The following is a 14,763-nucleotide window of genomic DNA, read 5'->3' as shown; positions in this document are numbered from 1 at the left end:
TACTTCATTCTAGTGCATGCAGGCTTATATTTGTTTGATTTCTGCTGTTCCTGAGAATGAAAGCATTTGTCATGAAAGCTGAGAGAATAAGCTTTCACTCACGGATATACTTTATGTAAAAGTACGTATTCACAGGAAGTGTCTGTGTGGCCATCTTAGTGCAAGTCTGTTTCGTAGGCAAATCTAAATGATTCCATTCTGTTTATGCTGGTTATTTGCAAGGAAAAGTGTAAAATTCAACTAGAAAGTAATTTTCTGAATGCAAGCAATACCAGCTCTGCATGCAGCCTTGGGATTTGATATTCTTTGTTTACTTTTTATAGTGTTACACAAATCCTGGCTCACACATGACTGTAGCTTTTCCACATGACTTTTGTCCTTGGATATTTAGTGGTTTCTTTTTTTTATGCAGCCTGCTTCAGTTCAGCAAATCCCCATCCCCATCTATGCACCTCTGCAAGGGCAGCATCAAGCTCAGCTGAGTTTAGGAGCAGCACCAGCTGTTTCACAAGCCCAAGAGTTGTTCAACTCCTCCTTACAACCTTACAGGTAGGTAGCATATGCAAATTTCTTTGGTTTTTGAGTGACAGAATTTATAGAACTTGCTTCCCTGCATACTTGTGTTCTGTGCTTAATAGCTGCCTCATCTTCCTGTCTTCCCCAACATCTTTCATCTGTCTGGCTGAGAGAGAGCTCTGTATGCGGATTGTCTGGCTAGTCTGCATGCACAGATGTAGTTACAAAATTATGGGTTCAAAAATGCGTGATTATTTGTATTTTTAGTAAGCGAGGCTAAAAAGCTGAAAACATCACTTTCATACTAAGAGAACAGAAAAAGAGGAGTCTGTCCATTTAATTCAGTAATTTGCGTTTGTTATTTTGCAATCAAACCAATATTGGAGTCTTGAAACACTTTGAAATCCTAGTTTGAACCCCCTACGTGGTAGAAACTTGATTTCAGATCTGTAGGGGATAGCAGGTTATGTTTTAGAATAAATGTTTTCTGTATTTGCTACAAAAGATAATAGGAAGACCCAGATCTCTCAGGTCGCAGTGATAGTCGAACAGATTTTCATTGTAAGCCTTTCCAGAGCTTCCTTGCTGTTCCTATCAAAACTCATTCACAGTGGTATAATTCTGACAAATTTTTTTAGTTTCACTTTGAGAAAGTTTCTTTGGAAATTTATTTACAATGTTTTGAGTGTGCTGTAGAAAATACCTGCTTGTTGCAACAGAGAGGGCTGAAGCCATGGAAGGTTTAATTCACTGCATGTGTACCCTGACTTTGTGCTTGGCTGACTTTGGATCAAATACTGCTTGGCCTGCCTGCCCCAGCTGACGAAAGTTGTTGCAAACAGTTGGCTAGCTGCAGAAACACAATCAGTCTGGCATGTGGTCCAGATTAAAGAAATGCTTCTGGGTGATCTGGTCACGCACAAACCCAGTATTAATGGAGTTTTGGGTTGTGCTATTTATAAGAGTATGAATGCTTTTCCCACATCATTAAAGGTGCAGAGGAGGATAAGCTTTGAGATGTATAGGTTACTGGTTTAAAAAATAAGAGGGGGAAAAAAAAAAGCTTGTCAGTGTTTTTGTTTGCGTTGAAGACAGCCCTCTGCATACGTTCTAGTTCTAGAAAAGTTTCTCCAATGCTCAGGGTGCAATTGTAAGAATGTTTTGCAGTTAAGGAAAGGTACAGGACAAAGCTAAGCCAGGTGTTCCGTCAGGCAAGCACACAGTCACTGTCATAACAGATTAACAGGACCGGTGCTATGTTGGTACATATTGACCAGGTGATAAAATGAGAAGTGTTTTTACATCAAAAAACACTCTTGAGCTGATAAGCTTTGAGAGGGGCATTAATTTAAAAACTCTTGATTCTTCAGTCTGAATGTGGCTATTTAGCCCTTAATGGAGATAACTTGGATAAATGCTTCTGATGGACTAAAACAACCTGTCTGTGGTGCTTTGCTATAGTTTTTTGGTCTTTGTTTTCTAAACAAACTGCAGCTTCCCCATGCTGGTGACAAGGGAATTGAATATCTAGTTAAAATTAAAGGCTGTGGTGTCTCTGTGTTACTATTTTGAAACTAAAACGTTCATTTGGAACCTACAATATTCAGCATGCAGTGATTTAACCTGTAAGTATTAGAAGTTGGGATTGTGGGGATCTGTGAAGTCAAGAGAACAAAGCAGTTTACTTGATGACTAAGTGGAACTAGTCATGTGGTACTTCCCAGTGGTCCTATCTTACGGCACAGAAATTTAAGAACTGGTAGCTTCTGTAAGTTACAGTTAAGTTATGCAAAAACTATTTTAGCACACATCTAAATAGCTAAGTGTGCTTTAAATAGAAAGCCTAGCCATTTTTTTCTTGTGGTCTTTAGCGTCTATTATTTTGTTGTGTGCAGAGTAAATAGAAAAATCTGCCTTTCTCAGGTGAAAATCTGTTCATTATTGCTAAGAATTCTAATTCCATTTGAAGGATATAACCTGAGTTCTTAATTTTTGGTGTCTCATTGTTGAGCTCTGTCTGCATTTTTATGTACAATGCTTCAATCTCTTGCAGATCCCAGCAAGCTTTTATGCAAAGTGGTTTGTCTCAGCCGTCGCCAGTAGTTCTGTCTGGTACAGCCTTACACAACTTCCCAGCAGTACAACACCAGGAGCTTGCTAAGGCACAGTCGAGCCTGGCATTTCAACAGACTTCTAACACACAACCTATTCCTATCTTATATGAACATCAACTGAGTCAAGCTTCAGGACTGGGAGGCTCTCAGCTTATTGATACACACATTATCCAGGTAGAAAATGCTCCCAAATGCAAAAGTTCTGCAATTGTTTGATACGGATAATGCAGTAATAAATCCAGTATTGCTCAGCTCGGGATAAGCCCACCCTCTGTGATAGTTACATGATAGTCAAGGTGGCAGGAAACTTACACTTGAATAAAAATGTAGTTTTAATTTCATAAAGGTACATTAGCATAATCTCTGAATTGAAGCTTGTTCCCCGGACCACAGGGCTCCTTGTGCTTCCTATCACTAACTGAAGCTTCAGGTTTGATTTCTGTTATGGTAGGTGATAAATGGCTATTCTACCACTTGAAAGTGAGAGCTTTATCACAAGCTGAAACCTTCAGTTGTCAGCTTCCTATGCTGTGGTTTCTACTGTACTAGTTGAAAGAGAGAGTGACATGCCATGCTGTCTCAGAACTGCACTCCTAATTATTCTTAATGTAATGGTGTGTCTTACTCTTCCTAGGCCAGAGCTACACTCACTCAGGCTTCAAATCTGTACTCTGGGCAAGTTCAACAGCCTGGCCAGAGCAGTTTCTACAACACTGCACAGTCTCCCAGTGCTCTCCAGCAGGTAAACTATGGCATGGTAAATTTCCTAAATTGTATTCTTCTTAAAAGCATGTGGTTGTTGATGGGTTTTGTGGGGTTGGGGTGGAGGTGAGGGGCTGAGACAATCTTTAATACTTTCAAAATGCAAGAATTAAAAATTGATAGCAAAGGAGAGCTACTGCAGCAGCACTGAAAAAGTGAATTGCTGAGAAGTTAGAGGGCCTACAAGTTCATGTTGATTATTTGTCTGGCATCCTTCTTTTAAATAGTTCATTTTTTAGTGCCAGGCAAAGATCTGATTGGCATAGTGATGTTGCTAATTGATTGAGACATACCTGCCTTTATGGGGGGTATCAGTTAGTGATGGTGGAGGGACACACAAACAAACTCCAGGTGCTTAGTGCAGCCTAGTTGTTAACAGCAGATCTCATTGAGGTGAAACCTCAGAGCTGCTACGTATGTCAACGATATCAGATATGTAGAAAACAAATGAGAAGTCATCAGATGAATGATCACACAGGCAAACAGGACAACCAAGTTAGTAACCGGTAACCTACATCAGGAGGTTTATAAAGTAACTCCAGTGACTTCAAGTTTTTCAAATTCTTTTGTGAAATAGCCATTAGTTTGCTGTGTGCAAGCATTCTGTCATATTTACAGGATGCTATCTAATAGTTCCCACCTTCTAGTTCAATTCTTTTAAGTGGCTTTAAAACAAAAAGAAGCTTATGATGGACTGGTTTATTATAGCCTACTCCATACGCATGAAAAGGCAGAAGTTTAGAAGAGTCTTAAGAAATTGGATGTCATCTGTTGTAAAATCTAGCATAAAGTTTTAAGGCCCTTTTAGAAGGGTTAGTGCTTTTACTGTGTTCAAGCTTGGCTGTCTCTACTTTTAATCTGTTACCCTTCAGAGCAGAACGCTAGTAAGTAGTTCAAATCTGGAGAATATATCATTCTTCAAGTCACACTCGGAATATAATTTTGCACATTGTGGATTGATGGTCAGACTAGGAAATGCAGTAACACGTGCCAGTCAAGTCACTGCTATGGTATTTTCACATTTATCACTGCCATTCTGTGGTGTTTTCAGCCTACAGCACTCCCTGTTAATGCAAGCGGGGGACAGGCCAAGGTCTGGGTGTTTTTTTAAGCTCTGACTGCTGGCTTTTGAGACTCCTGGAAACTTAAAATCTAGTTTCTATCCCAGTGTCCTCACGATGACTAAAAATACTTGAAGTAAATAATCCCATCCATCCTTTTCAACTGGCTATTTCATTCTACTTCTATTTTCTGAGTTTAATTAAACTTAGTACTTCATACAATGAAATCATGGTGAAGGATGTTAAGAGTTAGGAGCTACCATGCAGTTTTGTTTCTGAAAAGCAAAGACCCAAGTGCCATTAGAACTGATAAATACAAACTAAACAACAAATTCACTTATTTGCTTGCAGCTCTCTGGGTAGATGGATGAACTCATTAAGCCATTTAACTTCAACATAGCTGAAATCACAGAGCTAGTAAAGAAAGTTAAATAATGGCCCTTGTGTATATGTTACTGGTGATTTTGTACTTTTTTCCAGGTGACAGTACCTTTGCCAGGATCGCAGATTTCTTTGCCCAACTTTGGATCCACAGCACAACCACTTATTGCCCTACCCCAGTCTTTACAACCACCACTACAGCACACACCACCACAAGCGCAGGCTCAAAACCTAAGCAGACCTGCACAAGTAACCCAGCCTTTCAGAGGATTAATCCCAGCAGGAACTCAACACAGCATGATTGCTGCAACTGGAAAGGTAACAGTATTGGTAGATGTACGGTACAAAACAATACAAAGCGCAGCTGTATGCTGTTTTGTAGAAGCAGCATGGCATTCTTGCATCTAAAAATCTGCCTTCACTTTAAAAGGTAGGGAGGGGAAGGTAAAATCCAGTCAAGGTTAGTTCCTCGGTGACTGGGTCTGTGCATTTTGCGAAGGTTTAGCTGAGGTTTTTGTAGCTAACTTGATAGTAGTCCATTTACACCGTAGGAATACCTAGATTGATAATGACTTTGCAGATTAGTAGAATGTTTCATGTAGAATCCATGTCAAAAATAGTACAGAGCCATTGTTAGAGCAGCAGGCCGACAACATTACTCTGTCAGGGCTGGCTTCTAATTCTGGTCATGCATGTTTATTCTTTTTTTGGTGGTTTTTTTTTTCTTTGTTTCTGATCTCATACTGGAGCAAGTTGTATGGGATCTAACTGGAATTTTAGGAGCTTCAATGGACACCATATCTGCTGTAACCTTAAACCAGAATTAAACTTCAGTAATGTTGCCAGGGATCTGCTTTTCTGAATAGCACAGCAAGGTGCATATTGAGAAGAACATAGCCTTGTATGCAAGGCAGGACCTTTGATGTGTAAAAAACAAAATATAAATAATATATGTATATTAAAAAAAAAAGCTGGTCTTGCAGCTGAAGAAGACTCCTTGAGTGACAGCTCCAGTAAGGAGATAAAACTTGAATACCTAGGAGGGAATTCTCTCCTTTATTTGGAGCTGCTGTGGTAATTGGTAATGAGGGGATGTGTGGAGCTGGTTTCCAATCACAAGGTCTCTTGTCTTAGATGGAATCACAGATTTACAGGCACCTGGGATTTTCGGATAGTGTGCAGCACAACGCAGTTGCAGCATACTTTCAGGTGAGCAGTGGGTGATAACACTGGATGTGAACACAGCTAAGCTTCCTGTCAGATACAGCAAGGTCTTTTCCCAGTGCAGGGAACAATTTAGCTCTGGAGCTGCACCTGAAATCTTTACAGCTTGTGGCCTAGACTTTTAGGATGCTTTTGACTGTAAAATGACCCTGCTGTCCCCATGGTTTACAGCTGTGATAAGAAAAATTTCTCTTGGGCATTAATTCCATGTCTTGGACAGTAGTGACAACCACAATTCCACATCGCCTAGATGAAGTTTTCATACTGTCACCCACCAGAATATGTGGTGACTTGCACCATGCAGTTTTCTAGCTATATAGGATCTGGCCAAAGCTTTTCACCTTTATAATTTTTATGAGCCCATCTTCCAAGCAGCAGCGTATTTCTTGCTACAGTTGTCATTGGAGAACGATTGTGCATTTCAGCAAGGAATGAGGAGGAACTGCGGTGGGGTGGATGGTGGCCTTAAGTGGCTTTTCTGCCCTTTGTTAAGGGTTCCATCATGTTCCTGCTGAAGAAAGTCAACTTAAAACAGCCACTCGCTTTTAACTGATTTATTGGGGCTGTTATGCTTCATGGTCTTGTGTGGAAAGATACTGCTCCAGAGACTAATCTATTCTGTTGAGCATATCTGCAAAATAACATGCAAGACTCATTGCTCCAAGTGTGAAGATTTTTTTGCATGAATGACAGCTGGTTTCGCTGTGCTTTTGGTTTTTTTATAGAACTGGATTATTTTATGGCATTCTTTTCTTCAGCATTTTTCAGGATTATATCTAAATATTTTCATGTGGTACCTGAGATGAGGAAGGAAATTTCAACCCTGAAACATATTTTTTTTTTTTTTTAGGGCCAAATATATGAAATGAGTTACAAATCCCCTTTCATTATGCAGGATTATCAAGTTAGAAAGCCAGTAGCATTGCTGGAAGTGCCAGGTAGTGCAGGAAAGTTGTACACAGAGGTGCTTGTGGTGCTGGGGTTGTACAAATTATAGGAAGCTGTTGTGCAATTTGGCTTTCGCCTCCACTTAAATGACCTATTTTAATTGAGAAAAATGTGAGGTAAGCTAACAGTTACTTAGTAAATGTAATGTCTCTTTGAATTGAAATTAGCATGTCAATTGCTGTGTTTTTCAGATATCGGAAATGGATCTGAAGGCGTTTGGAGGCGGCATTGATGTTAAACCTGGAACACCACCAGTTAGTGGTAGAAGTACTACTCCAACCTCCAGTCCCTTCCGGTAAATCTCTCTTAAGCTCAAAATTCCTTGAAATCAGAGCTAGAAAATGTACCTAGTCATGCATAAGCAGCCAATTCTGAAAGGTGTGAGGTGGGGGGCTACTAATATAAAAATACAATGCTTGATCTTAAATGAAAAGCAGCATTCCAGTACATCATCAGGTCTGCTATAGCTGGTCAGAAGTACGTAGCTTTGAAATTAAAATATTAAAAATATTTTTTGATTAAATTAAACTAAGCAAGTAATGTAAAATGACCTGGGATTGTACCAGGAAAGCACAGTACTTTGGGATAAAACTCCAAGACAGTTTATTTTAATTGCAGTGCTCAAAATAAAAACACTTAAAGGCTTACACCACACTTGTGGCAACAGTTCTATTGGAGAACTTTAAATTGTTGCAAGACCTATAATCTTCTCAAGTGAAATTAGTAAGATGTTTGCAGGTTTGCTTGGTTAATTGACAGAATTACCAGCATCTGGCTCATATGCACATGCACTTCATGGTAGATCTGTTGGGCTGCTTGTGGATGAAGTCATTAGTGGGCAGAAGGAACCTGAATATGGAACTTTGGTTCAAGATAGTTTTGTTCTTGAAAGCTGCGCTTCTGTGCATAGTGACCGTATTTGCTGGCTTTCACTGCAGCAGACTGACAGTGTTCAGGCTTTCCTAGGGAAGTAGAAATGACAGCTTGAACTCAGTGCTGGAGTCATACCTCCAGTACTTCACCTAAGAAACAAAGTGAAGGGGTGAGGAGGAAGAAACTTGAATTTGCAAGCTAGTGAGCATTTAGGACAATTGACTTTGATGGTACTTATCTTAAAGATTCTTCTACACAAGAAGTCCTTTCTAGCAGCCAGGGCAGGGTTTATCATAAGCTTTTGCTCTTAAGTGTAGAGGTGCTGGGGAGATTGACAAAAGCATACTAGATCACAAGAGTTCAGGGTGAAAACTAAACAGACTTCTTTAAGCTTACAAAATGTTGGTGTGTATTGAGTTTAGCTGGCTTCCTTGCAGCTGGTGCCCCGCTGCTCATTTTATGTTGTGTATCACCCACACACTCTTCATGAGAAGTCTGCAAATCAAGCTCCATTTCCTAAAGAAAGCTGTTTGCCCTTTTCTCTTTCTCTAAGGGCTGTTTGGTGTGCTTCCCCCAGGTAGTCTTTCAGGCTTCATTTAATTCATGGTGATTCAACACCTCTTAAAAGTTTTAATGGAAGATCGTATTCTTAGCCATATAAAGCAGAGGGACAGCATTTTCTGTGAATTCTTGAAAGCTGTTCAAGTGCATTTTGAAACATTTGACAGCAGGTCAGAGTGTAAGCAGCTGCACATGACAGCTTCTGCTGCACGTGCCTAATGCCTGTTGTGACAAGCTCTGAACTTGACATGACAGCAAACAGTGTCAAGGGGTAGGACTGAACCTAAGCAAGCAGGGATGGGAAGAAAACACACTTTTAACATCAGTGTGTTACAGATACTTTTGGGAAATGTCTCTTTCATACAGACTTTGCACTGGAATTTTTACATATCCCAAGTATTTCTGATTGTGGTTTCTCTTTGTATTCTTAAGTTCTGAGTTTGTCTACATTTGAAACTAGTAGTAGATACAGAAGAATATCAGATACCAGCTCCTCTAAGAGATTATTTTTTCCCCTCGAGCACTGAATTTCTAGCTCAAACTAAAGACAGAAATGTCCTCTGACTGAGAAGCAGTGTGATTCTAACTGGTGTTTTTTTCTTTAGGGCCAGTTCTACAAGTCCTAACAATCAGTCCAATAAAATGAACAGCATCGTCTACCAGAAGCAGTTTCAGTCAGCGGCTGCTGCTGTGAGAATGACACAGCCATTTCCTGCACAATTCGCACCACAGGTAGGTGACTGGTGCCTTCCTGCAAACAAATCTGTTTCTCTGTATGACTTGGTGGCTGTAACTCAGCTCTGTTTCCTCAGGCTTTGTCATGGGGATGTACAAAATAGAATCCTTAAAATGAAATGGCATGAGAAAACTGATTTCAAGATCAAAGCCAAAAAAAATCCTCTCTGATCTTGCTAAACTAGTAATGCAGATTTTGTGGCGTGTTTAATTTTGAGAGTTCTGAGCACACTACGTCATGCACAAGTTGTGAATGATGTAGAACTTGACAGTTGTTCTGCTGTCTTCCCCATGCAGTTGTAATGCATGTCATCCTGCAAAAACAGATCATTTGGTTGGGGAAAGGGAGAAGCTTTGTGTCTCCAAGGGTCCCAGTGCATATTTTAAACGTCTATAACGACACAGCAGATTTGCGGTTGTTTGTCTGAGATGCAGCTCTGAAGGACTGATGAAGCAGTTGAGGTTGGAAAGGACCTCTGAATGTCGTGCAGTCCGTACCAAGCAGGGCTGTTGGCAAAGGGTTTGATTTGCTTCTGGCATTCCAGGGAGCGCAGTTTACAGGGGTGGTGCATCCCTGTAATGGGCAACTGTATGTAGCCAGGCTGCTTAGGGAAATGTAGCCTCTCTAAAAATGTAGGTATTTCTGCCTGTCTTCTAGCGTTTGGAGTGTTTGACTGCAGGACTTGAGGTTTGACATTTGGATTGCCACTAGCAGAAGCTACCTAGCCTTCCAGGGCTGCCTTTGGCTAGCGATGCCTCCAGTGCTTTGCGTGGGTCTTCTCCCTTACGCACTGCAGGGCTGTTTTTTTCCAGAGTTCAAGCGTGGCCTCTCTTAACATAAAAGCCTATTTTCTTGACGTCAGTGTGACAGCAGAGCGGCAACTTTTTCCCCTTTAAGGGAATGCCAACGTGCAGTCTAGTTGGCAGTTTTTCTAATTGCAAAATGTCTCTTTTGTTGTTTTTTCCCCCACTTAGATCCTCTCTCAGCCTAACTGCTCCCTCCATTGGTAAGAGCCCCATATACTAACACCTTCCCAGCGCCTGTTCAGAGGCTGCCAGTAGTACTGCATAGTCAGATGCCGTCTCAGATGACCACAGGCCTTATGAGCCACCCTCATTTACCGCCTGTGGCCAGAGGTCTTTGTGGATCAGTATCTGGAGCCAGAGGCAATCAGGCCCAGGCTGCGATGAAGGCTGAACGAGACGTGAAGGTTAGTATTTGAACAGCAGTGCTGTTAACACCAGTTCAGTCTTGACAGCTTGTAGGGCAGGAATGTGTCTACAAATCATGTCTTAATTAAAATGCCTCTGGACCCAAAGCAGGTAGCCAGGCCTTTAACAGCTGAATGTAGACCTTCTCTAAGCTCTGGGGGTTTTTTTAGTAGGAACTTTAAACTAAAAAAAAAAAAATGTGTAGGGAGCTTCCTTTCTCAAGAGGTCTTGTGGTCAGCAGTTCTGAAGCTACCACTGCTGTCAAAGGCAATCTGATAACTAGGTTTCAAGAGCCTGGATTTTTTGAATGAATGAGGAAGCCTACAAACCTGGTCGTTGGCTGTCGTTTCACATCTGCCTTCCCAGCTCTGAGTGGCAGTATGAACCCTCCTGTTCCAGCCAGCCTCGCTCCTTACCGACTCTGGAGATTCATTTCCCAGTGGTTTGAAATGCCTGTCATTTGTTCTCTGTGGTGGAATGCAGTAACACGGCACACTCCACAGAAGAGGCGGCTGCATTTCAGTAGCAGGTGATGGGACTCATCTAATTTTTTGAAGCACTTTGGGACCCTTCAGAGTGAGGCAAACTATTCTTACCAAGGCAGGACTGCAGTATGGGGCATCTGTGTAGGGACACCCGTGTATGCTCAGCCTGTTTTCTGCAGAGTAAGTTGCTTTAAGAATAACAGTACTAAGGAGCTCCTTTATCTACTGCTGTTTGCTGTAACCCGTGCATTAAGGTGTAAAAGCGAAAGTGTGTGTTTTCCTGGCTATGTCTGGTTGTAGGAGAATTGATTACCCCTTAAATTCTAGGTACTTGGTCCGTTTAGTTTTCTACCATCGACATAAGCTAGCTGTAGACTTATGTCTACATAGGTAATGCTTATGTATTGTCTCGAGCCTGTATTATGGTTTGAATCTAGCCAGTCATAGCAGATACTTAACATGCAGTCCCGGTGTTCTGAATCTCCCTGCGAAAGCTGTTCGGAAGAATGTCAGTTATTCTGTCACGCTTGGTTACTTGTCATCGAATCATCTAGCCTTAATCTCAGGGGATGGCTGAAATCTGCAGAAGATTTCAGGTGTCTGGCTCCGGTAAAATCAGACTGTTGCTGTGGTCCTGCACACCTGAGCTCACAGGTTTGTTTTCTGTTCTGTTGCTGGCTGAGTTATGTGAAGCAGCTACGCAGTATTAAGGCCAAGACCTCTTGTTCCAGGCTTTTGCTGTTTTTTTTCCCCCCGGTGTGTATGTGTCTGTGTCCCCGTTCTCTATAGAAAAGCATAAAATACTTTGAGAGATACATGGAGGCTCGGTGTCTGTAGTGTAGTTGGGTTCCTTTATTAAGATAAACCTTTTTAATTATAAAAAAAAAAAAAGCATTTGACTGCATCGGGCTTAATCGTGCAGCTTCCAAAAGGTTGAACTCTTCATGCAACTCCTGCTTTGCCTGAGTCTGGGCCGGAAAGCCAAGTGCTTGGTCTGAAGCATCTGGTCTGCACAGTGTTTTGCTGACAGATGAAAGGTCTGGTGTAAAACTGTAACTGAAACATCTAGTCACAAAGGCTGAATTTCAGAGGTGCAAAGTCAAGGTTACTGATAGAATTCAGAGGAGGGATTTGAGGGAAGCCAGACACTAGTTTGTGCTGCCTGGAATGAGCACCAGCTTTGAGTGGGAAGCAGGCAAAGCTTCAGCTTCCGTATACACAGCCTCGAAACCAGTTCACTTGCATCCACATTGCGGACTCTGAAGTCTGTGTCCAGAGCAACAGGGAGAAAAAATTCGGGTGCTCAGACTAGATTCTGCTGCTGTGATGCAGCCCCTGCACTCAAGAAGCCCAGACCACGTGGCAGGAGAAGTGACCGCTGGCGTGGCCCTCGGTGCCCACAGTGGTGTTGGGGCACGGGCAGCATGCAGACTTGCGCCTTCTGGTCGTGTCTGACTTTGGCCGAGGAGTAAAGCTTCAGTGTGAGCCTACTGTAGGCAGTGTTTATACTTTTTTTAAGCCCTGTAATAATAGTGGCATGAAAAAATATTAGATAATGCTTCAAGCTGTTGTCCCTGGTGGTCTTTTCTGGGGTGAGGAGTAGGAAGAGCAAGGAAAGCCTAGGCATGACGTTAAGCTGCTACTGAGGAGACAAGTGCCCAGATGTGGTGACATCTGGGAAGCAACTGGATGGACGCTGCCTTTCTAAGAAATTCTGGCCACTGTGGTCAGTCCTTCCCCTTCCATTTAGGAAATACTTCTGTGAAGTTGCTCTTATTTCAATGCCCTCTCTTCAGTAAACATGTTTTCTCCCTTTCTTAAGGCAAAGCAGAGAGCAGAGGTACTTCAGTCCACCCAGAGATTCTTTTCTGAACAGCAGCAGCAGAGCAAACCCGTAGGAGGCAAAGCGCAGAAAGTGGACGAGAACGGGAGCAAACCCGCCGAGGCAATTGCTGACTCTTCAGGAGTCTGCCAGGACAAAGCCGAGGAAAGCCTACCCCTGCGCCTGCTGCGGCAGCAAAACCTGTTAGAACTGGACCAATCAAACCTCAGGCAATCAAAACCGAAGAAACAAAATCTTAAGAGGCTGTGTTTCCATGGAGGTGGGGGAAGAGGGGAGGGTGGGTGAGATGACAGCAGCGTGGATTTGTAGCCCCAAGGACGAGACGCGAGTCTTTCCCTGCAGGGCTCTGAACAGCGTAAAGGGACATAGAAGCGATCAGCGGTTACGGGTGCGAACTGCTGCGTATCCAGCTGAGCTTCTAGGCTCTGTTGAGCTTGTATCTTCTCTTTAACAGCATGATGGCTGCTTTTGGTGTGTGCACGTTCGACACGTGTGCGCGTGTTTTGGCTTGCACACCTGTATGCTTCCCGAAGTGCAAAACAGACAGGGAAGAAGGTGGTCGGGGAAGCATGTTCCTAGCTGACAGGATTGAATACTCTTTATTTTCTTCAGGCTCTGATCTTCAGCTGCTATTTTTCTTTTTATAAACCCATGAGTGTGAGAACATGCAGATCTGAAGATGGTGCTGGGCCAAGTAATGTGTGTTAAGTTTTTAGTGACTTTAAGAAGCTTCTATCTTGTAATAAACTGAGGGATTCGTATAGCTGGCGACATTGCCGTGTGACATCTAACCTAACGTAACACAGAGTTAACGCTGCTGATGTTGGGTTTCCCTCTGAAGGCAGTGCTTTGCGGGCTGCTGCTTCTTGGATGACAATATACTGTATTTAGATCACCACATGAAAAATGCTACTTGGCCACCTGTGTTCTCTACACCTGCTCCCCCCTCAGTCGTTCACCTCTGGAGTTGAAAGGTTCATTGCATCAATAGTCAGATTTGTTCTGTTCACCTCTGTCCAGCTATCTTGATATGATGCGAGTGATCTTGAAACGGTTTCCAGTTTGTCTGTATACAGCAACGAGCACTTAGAACTGTGCCACGAGAATAAAAGAAACCTTACCGGATTAAAGAGAGTTTTATCTAAAAGGTGCATTCTTTATATCAGAGCTGCGTCGCACCACCTCCTTGCCCACAGTGTGCTGGAAAGTAGAATCAAGTCAAATAAATGCCTTTTTAATTGTATCCTCTAGTATTATAGCTGTAGGACAGTACTGTATGATACTTCTGTGAATGTAAGATATCCTGTACCTGCTTATGAAATGTAGTAGTGACTGTGCTATACCGGAGCTGTTTTTAATAATGTTATTCTAGAGGTTTTTTTCCAGACAATGATTGAAAAAGCTAATAAAAAGCACCAGGTACCACATCAGTAGCAGAATTTGCTGGTTTTTTCTGGGATTTTTTTTTTTTTTTTACATTTTTTTGGAAGGAAGAGTTGAAAGTCTAATGTGTATAATTTTGTTCAAATGACTGCAGAAGCTGGAAAGGCTGTTGCTGCTATCGATGCCTAGTGAATCGCTATTGGTTATCTTTTTATATAAATATATATATATAATTTGAACTTTTGGAAACTTTAGCTGTGATGTCAACTTTGGAAAAAAGTATCCCACTTGTAGTGTGAGTTGGCATTGTACAGAAATTAACAGCCATATTGGTCTAGAAATGTTAAACTTAATTTTTTTCCATTTGTACAGGGGTAACGCACTGTATTAAATATGTACGGTCTTATTTACATGGGTTTGATTACAGAAACTAATAAAGTATTCTCTAAATAAAGTATCCGGGTAATCTCATGATTAGCACAGCGCTGCAGGATGCAAGGAGAGCACCTGAACGTCGTGCGCCAAGCGAAGAGTGTGCATTGCAGCTTGGGGAGAACAGACTTCAGAAGAAAAAAACTGTTTGAAAACAACAACTTTTTGTTTCCGCCAGCACTTTCGATGTCATTCTGCAGCAAAGGCCTCGCAGGATGTGCTTCCACCGAGCT

At 41.9% G+C, this 14,763-nt stretch overlaps 1 protein-coding gene across 1 annotated transcript in view; it reads left to right on the top strand.

Annotated features, from left to right (window-relative positions):
- Nucleotides 1–14,552, top strand: part of PRRC2C (proline rich coiled-coil 2C) — a 75,987-nt gene extending 61,435 nt beyond the window's left edge. Inside the window, 8 exon segments of the mRNA XM_037403986.1 lie at nt 413–549; nt 2,570–2,804; nt 3,265–3,372; nt 4,934–5,152; nt 7,198–7,301; nt 9,046–9,172; nt 12,695–12,857; nt 12,860–14,552. Coding sequence (XP_037259883.1) covers nt 413–549; nt 2,570–2,804; nt 3,265–3,372; nt 4,934–5,152; nt 7,198–7,301; nt 9,046–9,172; nt 12,695–12,857; nt 12,860–12,954 — 1,188 coding nt within the window. The 3' untranslated portion in view covers nt 12,955–14,552.
- Nucleotides 14,553–14,763: the final 211 nt, after the last annotated feature.

Source organism: Falco rusticolus, chromosome 11 (assembly GCF_015220075.1).
Source record: "Falco rusticolus isolate bFalRus1 chromosome 11, bFalRus1.pri, whole genome shotgun sequence".
Classification (NCBI taxonomy): Eukaryota; Metazoa; Chordata; class Aves; order Falconiformes; family Falconidae; genus Falco; species Falco rusticolus.
The sequence above is the reverse complement of the archived record's forward strand: the minus strand, read 5'-3'. Positions and strand labels throughout refer to the sequence as shown.